Source organism: Orycteropus afer, unplaced genomic scaffold (assembly GCF_000298275.1).
Source record: "Orycteropus afer afer isolate SDZICR_OR568_19922 unplaced genomic scaffold, OryAfe1.0 scaffold00130, whole genome shotgun sequence".
Lineage (NCBI taxonomy): Eukaryota > Metazoa > Chordata > Mammalia > Tubulidentata > Orycteropodidae > Orycteropus > Orycteropus afer.
The window spans coordinates 1,927,800-1,940,102 of record NW_006921717.1 but is presented as its reverse complement, the minus strand read 5'-3'; the positions used below and the strand labels follow the sequence as shown (position 1 = coordinate 1,940,102).

At 56.0% G+C, this 12,303-nt stretch overlaps 2 protein-coding genes across 2 annotated transcripts in view; both read left to right on the top strand.

Annotated features, from left to right (window-relative positions):
* Positions 1-32: 32 nt before the first annotated feature.
* Positions 33-10,470, top strand: ANKRD13D (ankyrin repeat domain 13D). The gene is made up of 15 exons (XM_007944704.1): positions 33-122; positions 622-757; positions 860-984; positions 1,641-1,686; positions 1,765-1,908; positions 2,057-2,246; positions 7,148-7,214; positions 7,583-7,664; positions 7,902-7,963; positions 8,089-8,219; positions 9,113-9,270; positions 9,444-9,554; positions 9,639-9,802; positions 9,874-9,965; positions 10,257-10,470. Exons 1-15 carry the CDS (start codon positions 33-35, stop codon positions 10,468-10,470), a joined length of 1,812 nt encoding a protein of 603 aa, XP_007942895.1.
* Positions 10,471-11,430: 960 nt separating this feature from the next.
* Positions 11,431-12,303, top strand: part of SSH3 (slingshot protein phosphatase 3) — a 7,432-nt gene continuing 6,559 nt past the window's right edge. Inside the window, exons 1-2 of the mRNA XM_042781534.1 lie at positions 11,431-11,496; positions 11,931-11,968. Of these exons, the coding sequence (XP_042637468.1) occupies positions 11,431-11,496; positions 11,931-11,968 (104 nt within the window). The remainder of the gene's footprint in view (positions 11,497-11,930; positions 11,969-12,303) is intronic.

Sequence of the window (12,303 nt, the reverse complement as noted above, 5' to 3'; positions counted from 1 at the left end):
GCCCCCGCCCGCGATGCGGCGCTGAGCCCAGCATGGCCGGCCCGGGCCCCACCTTTCCGCTGCACCGGCTCGTCTGGGCAAACCGGCACCGCGAATTGGAGGCCGCGCTGCACAGCCGCCAGGTGAGGCCCGCCGGACACCGGCCCGTCCTTCGGGCCCGCGCCCCAAGCCGCGGCCCCAGCCTGGAGGCTGCCCGCGCCCGCAGCCCAGCAGCCTCAGCCTGACTCCCTAGCCGACCTGATCCGGAACCTGCCCCGCGCTCTGGGCCCTCTGGCCTCGGCTCTCAGCCTGGGCCTTCCCTGCCTGGCCTGCCCATCTCATATTGCATCAAGCCCCCGACTCACGTCGCCCCTGAGCCAGGCTGGGAGCGAGAAACCCGGTCCTGGCCTGTCCCCAGGCCGGTCCGAGCTGCTAACATCCCGCAACTCTACCTGGCCAGGACCTCCACCCCTGGGAGAGGGCCGGAGAGGTGGGCAGGCCCCTCCCACTGCTGCTTCTCTGCCATTTCCCTGACTTGTCAGCCATCCTGTTCCCCTCAGTGACCCCCAATCCTGTTCCGCCCAGTACCCGCCTTGCCTTGGTCCTTTCTAGTCACTTTGCTGAGTGTCTCGTTTTCCCCAGCATGACATTGAGCAACAGGATCCCCGGGGGCGGACCCCCCTGGAGCTGGCGGTGTCCCTGGGGAACCTGGAATCTGTGAGAGTCCTTCTTCGGCACAATGCCAACGTGGGCAAGGAGAGCCTCCAGGGCTGGGCAGGTACTGCTGAAGGCAAAGGGACCCCTTGGGAGGCTGGTGGCAGGGGTGGAGGGAGGGTGAGCTGCCAGGCCAGGGGGTCCCGCAGCAGCCTGGTGCCCTCAGTCCTGCAGGAGGCCGTCAGCACTGGGGACCCGGAGATGGTACAGTTGGTGCTTCAGTACCGAGACTACCAGCGGGCCACCCAGAGGCTGGCCGGCATTCCAGAACTGCTCAACAAGCTTCGCCAGGTACTAGGGCCGGCGGGGCTCCCAGGTCATCGGTGCCTGGCTTTCCCAATACTGTGGATGAGGTCTGGCGCCCTTGAGCCCAGCCCAGGGTCACGTAGGAGACCTGGGGAGGAAACTGAGCTCTTGAGAAGGAAGGCCTTTGCCGGTGTCAGGGGTCTTCTGGTGGCGATTCTGGCACGGTAGGTCTTGGACCTCCTGCTATATGCAGATTTCCTTGAGGGGTGATGTCCAGTCAACTTGACAGATGTGACTTGGGCTCCTGGAAGGCCCGATCCCATGCCAGGCACAGGGGACCACCCCTCTGAAAGTAGGCAGAGAGGCCCAGCTGGCAGAGCACGTGCCGATCCCTGTGCCCCTAACCCCAGGGACGGTTCCAGGGGCGTCATGTGTTCCCTTTGTACCAGAGGACTCTGTAGCCCAGAGGGGCGGCTCTCCTGGGACCCCCAGCAAGCTAGTGGCCCTTGAGACTGGCTCCCAGTCCTCCAGGTGCTATAGGCTGATCCCCGAAGACCCTCTCAGGGTTTGGTTGGGGCAGGGGTGTGGCATCAGGGCCAGCTGAAGGGCTGGGCTCCGGGAAAGGAGGTGTGGATGAGGAGACCAGTCCCACAGCGCCCAGCAGCAGGAGGGGCCCTGACAGAGGCTCTGGTCCATCCCAGGCCCCCGATTTCTACGTGGAGATGAAGTGGGAGTTCACGAGCTGGGGTGAGTGGGAGTGCCCGGCTCCGGGGGTTTTGGGGTGGGCGCTGGGGAGGAATTGTGGTGACCCCGACACCCCTGCAGTGCCCCTTGTGTCTAAGATGTGCCCAAGCGACGTGTACCGCGTGTGGAAGCGTGGTGAGAACCTGCGGGTGGACACCAGCCTCCTGGGCTTTGAGCACATGACCTGGCAGCGTGGCCGCAGGAGTTTCATCTTCAAGGGCCAGGGTGAGCTCAGGGGCCCTCTGGGCTTTCGAGGACCTTTCTCCGCACATCCCAGATGCAGAAACTGAGGGTGAGGGTGGAGGGGGCCCTCTCCCCTCTGTTTGGGGCCTGCCACTGACTTGTGCCCCATCCCGCACATGCTGGCTGGCAGAGGCAGGAGCCCTCGTGATGGAAGTGGACCACGACCGGCAGGTGGTCCACACGGAGACGCTGGGGCTCGCCCTGCATGAGCCGGAAGCACTGCTGGCCGCCATGCGGCCCAGTGAGGAGCACGTGGCCAGCCGCCTCACCTCTCCCATCGTCTCCACCCACCTGGACACTCGCAACGTGGCCTTTGAGAGGTCAGCTGGGGCCTGGCCACCGTGGGTGAGACGGGGCAGATGGTGGAGGCCTCCAGTGATGAGAGCAGGACTGCGGGAAGCTGAGACTGCTCCGACGGGAGGGGTCACCACAGGCCAGGGGTCTCACCCGGACTGCCTGTGGGTGGTCAGGGCTCCTGGGCCCCCGGGATCCACTATATGTCTATCTTGGCAGTTGTGTTTCTGGGGAAGGGATAGGACAGGGTGTCTCCAGTTTCTTGATCTCTGGCCTCACGTTTTTCCGTAATAAGGATTTCGGCTGTGGGGTAGGGCAGCTGGGCCCCTGGATACTGCTTATACCAGTGCTTGGCTTGTTAGTAAGGCTGTGCTTGGAAACCAAGGAGCCTGATCCTCTGGCAAAAATGCCAATTCTCCGACCACTTATGCCCCCATCTAATAACAGACTTCAGACACTCTTGAGAAAACCGACAGCTTTCTGGAGATAACATTCACATACCATACAGTTCACTCCTCTGAAGTGCACAACGTAACGTTGGCTTTTTAGTATATTCACTGATACGTTCAGCCTTCACCACAATTTAGGGTACTATCTTCACCTTGAAACCCCGTAGGCTTTAGCTGTCACCCCCTTATCCCACCATCACTCCTCAGCCCTGAGCAGCCACTAATCTACTTCCTCTATACATAGACTTCCCTAATCAGAACGTGTCACTTAAACAGAATCATGTAACATACGGTCTTTTGTCTCTGGCTTCTCTTAGCATAATGTCTTTGAAAGCCATCCACGTTGTAGCAGGTATCAGCACTTCAGAACCCTGACTGAGTAATATTCCATTGTGTGAATAGACCACGTGTTGCGTATCCATTCATCCTTTGACGGGCATTTGGCGTGTTTCCACCTTTGGGCTATAAGGAGTCATGCCACAATAAACATTTGTGTGCATGGTTTTGTGTGGATGTATGTTTTCATTTCTCCTGGGTCGATACCTAGGAGTGGAATTGTTGGGTCATGTGTAATCATTTGAGGAACTGCCCAATGGTTTTACAAAGTGGCTGTACCAGATGACATTTCCAAGAACAATGTACAAGAGATTCTATTTCTCCACAACCTTACTAACACTTAGAATGATCTGGCTTTGATTCTAGCCGTCCAGGGGGCTGTGAAGTTGTATCTTACTGTGGCTTTGGTTGTGGGAGCTCTGGTAGCATAATGCCTGAGGCACTTGACTGCTCACCAGAAGGCTGGCGGTTCAAACCCACCAGCCACTCCTCGGAAGGAAGGTTGGGCAGTCTGCTTCTGTAGTGATCCTGCCTCGGCAACCCAAGGAGGGGTCGCTATGAGTCGGGCTGAGTCGAGGCACACAACAACAATAGCAATGAGGTTGGGCATCTCTTCTGTGCTTAAAGCTGCTCCTTCCTGGCAGAAAGTGTCTGTTCTGATCCTTTGCCCTTTTTCTTTTTTAAGGTTCTTTTTTTTTTTTTTTTAAATTGTGATTGAGGTGTCCTTTGTTCGTTTTTTAAAGTGACTTCTTTGTCTTTTTTATTATTATGTTGTAAGAGATCTTTATATATTTTACATATAAAGACCTTATCAGGGATATGATTTGCAAACATTTTCCACCATTCTGTGGGTTGCCTTTTCAATCTCTTCACAAAGTCCTTTGAAGCACAAACATTTCTAATTTTGATGACAAAAGGTATCTGGTGTTTCCATTTGTGGCTTGTGCTTTTATGATGTCATGTCTCACAATCCTTCGCCAAATCCAAGGTCATGAAGATCTACCCCTATGTGTTCTTCTAAAAGTTTTGTAGTTTTGGGTTTACATTTAGACCTTTGGTCTGTTTTTTTGGGTTTTTTTTTCTGGTGGGAAGTATGGATCCCACTTCATTCTTTTGTCTGTGGTTCCAGCACCTTTTACTGAAAAGACTCTTCTTTTTCCATTGAATGGTCTTGGTACCCTTGTCAGAAATCAGTTGACTGTAGATGTCTGGGTTTACTTCTGGACCCCCAGCTCTTGTAGGTATACATGTCCTTATGCCACTTCCTGATGACTGTTGCTTTGCAGTAAGTTTTGAAATCTGGACATGTGGGTCCTCCTAATTTGTTGTTTTTCAGGATTGTTTTGGCTCTTCTGAGTCTCTGGTGATTCCATCCATATAAGTTTTGGAATCAGCTGCCAATTTCTACAGAGAAGTCGGCTGAGAGTCTAATAAGGATTGTGTTGAATCTTTAGACCAGTTAGGGAAATATTGTCACCTTAACAATGTGAAGTCTTCTGGTCTGTGAACATGGGATGTTTTTCCATTTATGTAGCTCTTTTCAAATTTTTTTCAACATTATGTTGTTTTCAGAATACAAATTTTGCACTTCCTTTGTTTAATTTATTTCTAAGTGTTTTAGTCTTTTTAGTAGTATTGTGAACAGAATTTTTAAAAAAATTACTTTCATATTTTTCATTGCAAGTGTATAAAAATACAATTTATTTCTCTCAACTGATCCTGTATCCTGCAGTGCTGGTGAACTTTTTATTAGTTCAAATAGTTTTTTAGAGGATTCCTTAGGACTTTTTATACATAAGATCTTATTGTCCGCAAGTAGAGATAGTTTTACTTCTTCCTTTCCAATCTGCATGCCTTTTATTTCTTTTCTTGCCAGATTGCCCTGAATGGAACCTTTAGTACAGTGTTGAATACAGGTGGCAAGAGCAAATCTCCTTGTCTTGTTCCTGATCTTAGGGGAAAGGTCTTTCACCACCAAGGATGATGTCAGCTGTGGGTTTTGGTAGATGCCCTTTATCAGACTAAGGAAGATCTCATTACTTCTAGTCTGTTGAGTGGTTTTTTTTTTTTTTTTTTTTTGTCATGAGAGGATGTTGGATTTTGTCAAGTGCTTTTTCAGTGTCTACTGGGATGATCATGTGACTTTTATATTTTATCCTATTGATTTGCAATATCACAGTAATTGTTTTTTGGATGTTGAACCAACCTTGCATTCTTGGGATAAATCCCACTTGGTCATGGTGTATAATTTTTTTATATGTAGCTGGATTTGGTTTGCTAGCATTTGGTTGAGGATTTATATGTCTGTACTCATAAGAGGTCTGTGGTTTTCTTTTCTGGTGATGTCTGTCTGGTTTTGGTATTTGAGTAATACGGGCTTTATAGATGGAATTGGAAAATGTTCCCTCTGGGAACATTTTTCTGGGAAGAGTTTCTGAAGAATTGGTATTAATTCTTCTTTATATGCTTGGTGGGATTCAATGTTGAAGCCATCTGGGCCTGGGGTTTTCTTTGTGGGTAGTTATTATTATTACTAATTCAATCTCTTTACTTGTTACAAATCTACTCGGATGATCTGTTTCTTCCTGAGTCAGTTTTGATAGCTTGTCTCTCTCCATGGAATTCATCCATTCATTTAGGTTGTTTATTTTGTTGACATACAGTTGTAGACAGTATTCTTTTACAATCATTTTATTTCTGGAAGGTTGGTAGCAATGTCTCCTCTTTCATTTCTTATTCTAGTCAGTTGAGTGATCTCTATTTGTTTATTTATTGGTCAGTCTGGCTCATTTTGATGGTATTTTCAAAGAACCAGCTTTTAATTGCATTGTTTTTCTATTCTCCCCTTAAAGATTCTGCTTGGATCTTTATTATTTCCTTCCTTGTGCTTGTTGTGGGTTTGGTTTGCTCTTCTTTTTCCAGTGTCTTGAGTGGAAGGTTAGGTGTGAAGTCTTTCTTTTTCAGTGTAAGCATTCACAGCTATAAATTTCTCCCTAAGTGTGGCTTTAGCTGGGTCCCTAACTTTTTGTAAGTGTGTCTTCCCTTTCATTCATCTCAAAGTATTTCCTGATTTCTCTGGTTTCTTCTTTGCCACAACAGGTGGTTTTTCTTGTTTTGTTTTGTGTTTTTCTGGTGTGTTAGGAGCTCTCTGGTGGCATAGTGCCTAAGGCATTTGACTGCTAACCAGAAGGCTGGTGGTTCAAACCTACCAGCCGCTCCTCAGAAGGCAGGTTAGGCAATCTACTTCCTTAGAGATACTGCCGCAGAAGCCCAAGGAGGGGTCACCATGAGTCGGGACCAACTCGATGGCAGTGAGTTTGGTTTGGTTTTTTGGTTTTATTTCTGCATTTTTGTAAGTTTTTCAAATTTTTCCCTGCTGTTGATTTCTAATTCCCTTCCATTCTGGCCGGGGAACATACATGGTGTTATTTTGATCCTTCTCAGTGTATTGAGGTTTGTTACATGGCCTACTGTGTTCTGAAGAATGTTCCATGTGCACTTGAGAAGCATGTATGTCTTGTTGCTGCCGGGTGGACTGTTCCATACATGTCTATTGGCTTATAGTGTTGTCCCAGTCTTCTGTTTCCTTGCTGATCTTTGATCTAGTTATTCTGTCATTGAAAATGGGGTATGGAATCAGACACACTTGTAACTTCTTGTGAAACATTTCAAACATATATGGAAAGAGAAAGAATAGTGTCATGAACCTACCCTCCATCCAGCCTCAGCATTTAGCCACATTTTACCAATCTTGTTTAATCTAACCTTCCTCATCTTTTTTTTTTTTTTTTTTCTGGAGTATTGTGGAGCCCCTGCCAGGCATGTCATTTCAACAGTAAATGCTTCTGCACTTGACTCTAACAGATAAGGATGTTTCTTAACCAACTGGACCCCATTACCACACCTCTTGAAATTAACGATAATTCCTCAGTAGCCTCCAATCCCCAGTCCTCCTTCAAATGTCCCCAGCTGTCCAGGCACCTCCTCAAGGCCTTTGCATGTCTCAGAGTAGGAAGTGCCCTCGGGGGTGGGGTGGGCTGGGGTGTGGGGAGCTGTCAGGGCAGGCCCATTGGAGTGAGAGGGTGGCTTGGCTAGGGGGCAGGGGTGTGCGTCCTCATGAGCTCCTGTTTGGTCCATTCCAGGAACAAATGTGGTATCTGGGGCTGGCGGTCTGAGAAGATGGAAACTGTGAGCGGCTACGAGGCCAAGGCAGGAAACGCTAGCAGTGGGGGCCTGGGGGGCAGATGAAGCCCGGGACTCAGCCCCTTCTCCGTGTCCACCCGAGATTGCAGAGGGACAGACAGAAGAGCCCTTGGGCTCTCGAAGCCTTGCGTAGCCCCTGCGAAGCACGTAGGGGTCCCTCACAACAGGGACCCTGACCCAGGGGATCAGGAAGGGGCAAAGGGCTACTGCTCCTCATGGGTATCCCCAGGGTTCGGGCCCTGCCACCTCCTCCATCGGTGGGCACATGAACTCGTCAGTCCCTGGAGACAGGAAGACTCAGGTCCTCCGCCAGTGAGGCTGAGTGTGGGGGGCGGGCTCTGAGTTCCTAGCTTCCTGTGTCTCCCCATCCCCAGGTGTACAGTGCCACCAATGTGGAGCTGGTGACACGCACACGCACTGAGCACCTCTCTGATCAAGACAAGTCGAAGAGCAAAGGTAAAGCCCAGGTGCGCCTCCTGCTGCCCGGTCACCCAGGGTGGGGGTCACCCTAGTCTGGGCTTACGGGCCAGAGAATCCTGGGGCAAGCGGCCGCCCATCCTGCCCCCCATCCTGCCCAGCGGGAGGCTCCTGGGATCCATCCTGGCACCACAGAGTGCTCATGGAGGAAGGGATGGGTGCAGTCTGGCAGTAGTGACTCCAAGTCCCCTCACGGCTTGCACCCCTTCTTCTCAGGGGGGAAGACACCATTCCAGTCCTTCCTGGGGATGGCCCAGCAGCACGCCTCGCACAATGGGGTGAGCCCGGGCCAGGCCGGGCCAGGCCAGGCCAAGAGGGTTGGACCAGGGTGGGGGGACGGGGGGCCAGGCTGGGCTGGGCAGGCCCCCTCCTCAGTGCTCAGCCAGGTCCCGGGGCCCCCCAGACTCCTGTACAGCAGGCGGCCAGCCCCACCAACCCCACGGCCATTTCCCCCGACGAATACTTTGACCCCAACTTCAGCCTGGAGTCACGGAACATCGGCCGACCCATAGAGATGTCCAGCAAAGTACAGAGGTGAGGCCTGGGGCAGACTAGGGACTCGCCCCCACGGCAGGGAGCCCCCGAACCCCTTCAGACTCCTGATGCTCACAGGGCCCACTTGAACAGGGGACCCGCTCACATGGCTGGCTTCCCCCTGGGCTCCGTTTGAGAGCAGGAGTGAATCTGGGTCATCTGTGGTCCCAGCCCTCAGCATGGGTGTGACCTGGAGAGTTAGCCACTCTTCCTGGGTGATTGAATGAATGAATGATAAAACGGCTTGGTTTGGGGTTGAGTGCAGGGCGTCTCTCCTGAGTACTGCTGTGTGTCAGCACATGGCAGAGGGGACAGAGAGGGCTGGCCATCTGGAACCAAGGCTTGGGAAATTGTCTCCCTCAGTTTCCATCTCAGTCAAGTGAGAAGGGTCACCCTGGCTGCCTGCCACCTCACATAGGCATCACGAGGGCCCGGTGAGCAGTAAAAGTGACAGCATTACCACATACCAAGAGCTTACTGGGGGCCAAGGACTGGGTTATCGCTCACGTGGGTTCTCTTCTGCCACTCAGTGTGGAGCCTGGTGGGATCTGAACCCTGGCTCCTGGCCCTTGGGCCGCGAGTGTGAGGTGTTGGCGGCTGTGGGCAGCAAAGGGAAGATGGTGGCGTGGAGGGAGCCCAGGGGCAGCCCCTTGCCTGGCCTCTGCCCTCCTCACCCAGATGCTGGCACAAACCCTCCTGGACCTCAGTTGGGACACTGGATCTGGGGGTAGCTTGAGCTAGAGGGCCAGGACACCAGCTCTTGAGGGCAGCAGGGCAGCCAAGCAGAGAGGAAGGTGCCCCGGGTAGGTGAGGGCATGAGTGACAGGCAGGTGTCCCGAGTGGGGCTTTAGTGAAGGGGCGTCAACCTCACCACCCAGTGGTTGGCTGGGCAGGTTCAAGGCGACCCTGTGGCTAAGTGAGGAGCACCCGCTGTCCCTGGGGGACCAAGTGACGCCCATCATCGACCTCATGGCCATCAGCAATGCCCACTTCGCCAAGCTGCGGGACTTCATCACCCTTTGCCTCCCACCTGGCTTCCCCGTCAAGATTGGTGAGAGGACCAGCCAGAGGCAGGGCGGGCCAGGGCAGCAGGAGGAGCCCAGGCCGGGTGCCCTCCCCTCAGGGCAGTTCCCAGCTGGGGGAGTGGACAAGATGCTCCAAAGGGCCAGACCACTCGCGTCTGTGCATCTCGGGGTATGGCTCAGGCTTGGCCATCTCCCACAGAGATCCCCCTTTTCCACGTGCTCAACGCCCGCATCACCTTCAGCAACCTGTGTGGCTGTGATGAGCCCCTGAGCTCCGTCTGGGTGCCGGCCTCCAGCTCTGCAGCTCCAGGTACCCAGCCAGGAGGCAGCGAGCAGCTCAGCTTACTGGCCTCCGAGTCCTAGCCTGAGCCTGGCACCTCCCGCCCCTTTCCAGGGAGCCCCTTCCCGTGTGAGGTGGACCCTGCTGTGTTCGAGGTGCCCGAGGGCTACAGCGTGCTGGGCGCAGAGCGCAGCGAGCCCCTCAGAGACGAGGACGATGACCTGTTGCAGTTTGCCATCCAGCAGAGCCTGCTGGAGGCCGGCACGGAGGCAGAGCAGGTGTGGCATGGGCGGGGCCCAGCTGCTCCGCCAAGTGGCACAGGTGATAATTGTGGGCTTCTGCTGTGCAGGTGACTGTCTGGGAGGCCTTGACCATTGCCCGGCCTGGCACCCACCCTCCTCCCCAGCCCACGGCGTATGAGGAACAGCTTCAGCTGGAGCGGTGAGGCCCCCTGCGAACCTTCTGGGCTGCACCCAGCCCCACTGCCTGGAGGACCCAGCAGCCAAGGCTGGCAGGGTGGGTGGGGAGCGGGGAGGTGCTGGGCCCGGGATCCCATGTCCTCTCCAAGACCACCCTCATCAGCAGCACCGCCCTCCACTGCAGGCCTTGTGAAGGATGGTCCGTCCCTTCCTCCAGCCAGCCACTCTGCCCATGCCCTTGTCCCCAGCCCCCTGGTCCAGCCCTCAGCCTTAGGCTCACCAGGCTATCTCCCTCTCCCACTGCACCTGGAAGAGCCCTCCAGGAAAGCCTGAGGCTGTCCACAGACCCTGGGGGCCCAGCCTCCCCGCACAGGACACCCCCTTCCCCAGCACCCCCAAGCTTTGAGGAGCAGCTTCGCCTGGCCCTGGAGTTGTCTTCGCGAGAGCAGGAGGAGCGGGAACGACGGGGGCAGCAGGAGGAGGAAGACTTGCAGCGGATCCTGCGGCTGTCGCTCACGGAGCACTGAGGGCCAGGCCCTGGGAGGGCTGGGCCACTGCTCGTGGGGGGCTTTTATAATTTATTTATTTATTTATAAACTGCTGCTAAGCTTGGGGCCTGGGGCCCGGGTGGGTGGGCAAAAGGTAGAGACTGAGGAAATAAAGGCCTTCAGCAGCAGGCTTGCTCTGCTCAATGGCCCCGAGCCAGGGGACAGGTGGGGGTTGGCATTGGGGGTGTGTGTGTGTGGGGGGGTGCGTGCTCTCAGACCTGGGGGCTGAGCGGGAGCGAGGGACTCAGACCCGGGCTGGAATCCTGGCTGCAGGATCGGCATTCCGAACCAGTTTCTTCAGCGGTAAAACGAGGCCAACCCTCACGTCCCAGGGCTCAGAGGAGCCTGGGAACAGGTGATCCAGAGTCACCTCCTGTGCCGACCGACCGGCTCGGAGAACTCGGTGCTGGGTGGAGGCGGGCGCTCACCGCCCCGCCCCGCTCGGTAACAGCGAACAGTGGGGGCACGGAGCCGCGCCCAGGTGACCTAACGGCGGGGCAGGGTGCTTCCTGGGCGGAAGGAGAGAACCCGGGAAGACCCCACAGGCGACGAGGACTCCGGCTCGTCCCTCTCGGCCACGGGTTCAGTAAGGCCTGTGCTCCCCAGGGTGCACCTGCGCTCCTCCCCGACTCTGGCTCCGCCCCGACCCGCCCCCAAGCCTCGGCTCCGCCCCCCTCAGCCCGCCCCCGGAGTAGGAGTCGGGCGGGGGGGCGCGGCGGCCGCCCCAGCAGAGACGCGTAGGGCGGGGCCGCGGCCGCTCGGTGCGGGCTCCGCAGGCCGGCTGGGCGGGCGTCTGGCCCTTTAAGGGCCGCCCCCGGGGAGGTGCCAGGCCCTGCTGGCTCCAGTCTCCCCTTCCTGGTCCTGCGGGGCACCGACTGTACGTGGGGCAGAGGGAGGGGGCCGTGTCCGTCGCCAAGCCAGGTGCCCTGGCCTGGCCCCATGGCCTTGGTCACAGTGAGCCGCTCGCCTCCGGCCAGCGGCCACTCCACGCCCGTGGGGCCCCCGGTGAGTCTGGCGTTGCTGTGGTTTTGCCCACGCAGTTGGCTGCCAGCTGGGCCCGGGCAGCACGTCTTGCCCACGGGCAGCCTCCCTTAGAGCCCGGGGGTGCGCGGAGGGAGACCCGGAACTCGCACTAAGGCAGCGTCCGGAGCCCTGACCCGGTGCCGCCTGCGGAGCACCGCCTTCCCAGCCCAGAATCTCCACGTCTCCCTTCGCGGACGTGGACCCCAGCTCCGGGCTGGGGTGCCAACTGGGGTGGGAATAGGATCGGCGCCGACGGCTTCGCTAGGCAATGGCCCCTGCCCAGGAGCCTCGCCCCCTGCCGGGAGGGCCTGGGAGGATTTCCCTGGAGCCCCTTATTCCCAGCAGCCCTGAGAGAGGGGAAGGAAGAGGAGCGCCCCTCTCTCTCACTCTCCCCATCGGGACCCCTTTCTCGGCAGGACCAGGCATCCCAACGGAGAAGCCGGCTCCAGCGACGGTGAGGCTCCCCCAAATAGAGACACCCTCATCCAGCCCCAACCTGGCCTTAGACTCCAGGTGTCAGGGCCAGAGGGCCCCGTGGGGGACTTGTTGCTAAAGCCAGCGCCCCGGTGGGCATGGCTGCTCGCCTTAGCTCCCACCGTCCCAGTCAATCGGGGCTCCTTCACCCGCCACGCTGGACCTGGCCCAGGCCAGTGGTCCCAGGCCAAAGGGCAGGACAGAAGAGCAGGCCTGAGAACTCCTGAGCCCCCCCCACACACACACACACGTTTATGGCTTCTCCTGAGGGAGGCAGGTGCGGAAAGGAGCAGCAGTCCCCACTGTCCTGAGACA

Coding starts and splice junctions, on each gene's coding strand:
- ANKRD13D (XM_007944704.1), top strand. CDS start 33: ATGGCCGGCCCGGGCCCCACCTTTCCGCTGCACCGGCTCGTCTGGGCA. Junction 2,247..7,147: donor CGCAACGTGGCCTTTGAGAG/GTCAGCTGGGGC, acceptor GGTCCATTCCAG/GAACAAATGTGGTATCTGGG. Junction 7,215..7,582: donor TGAGCGGCTACGAGGCCAAG/GCAGGAAACGCT, acceptor CCCCATCCCCAG/GTGTACAGTGCCACCAATGT.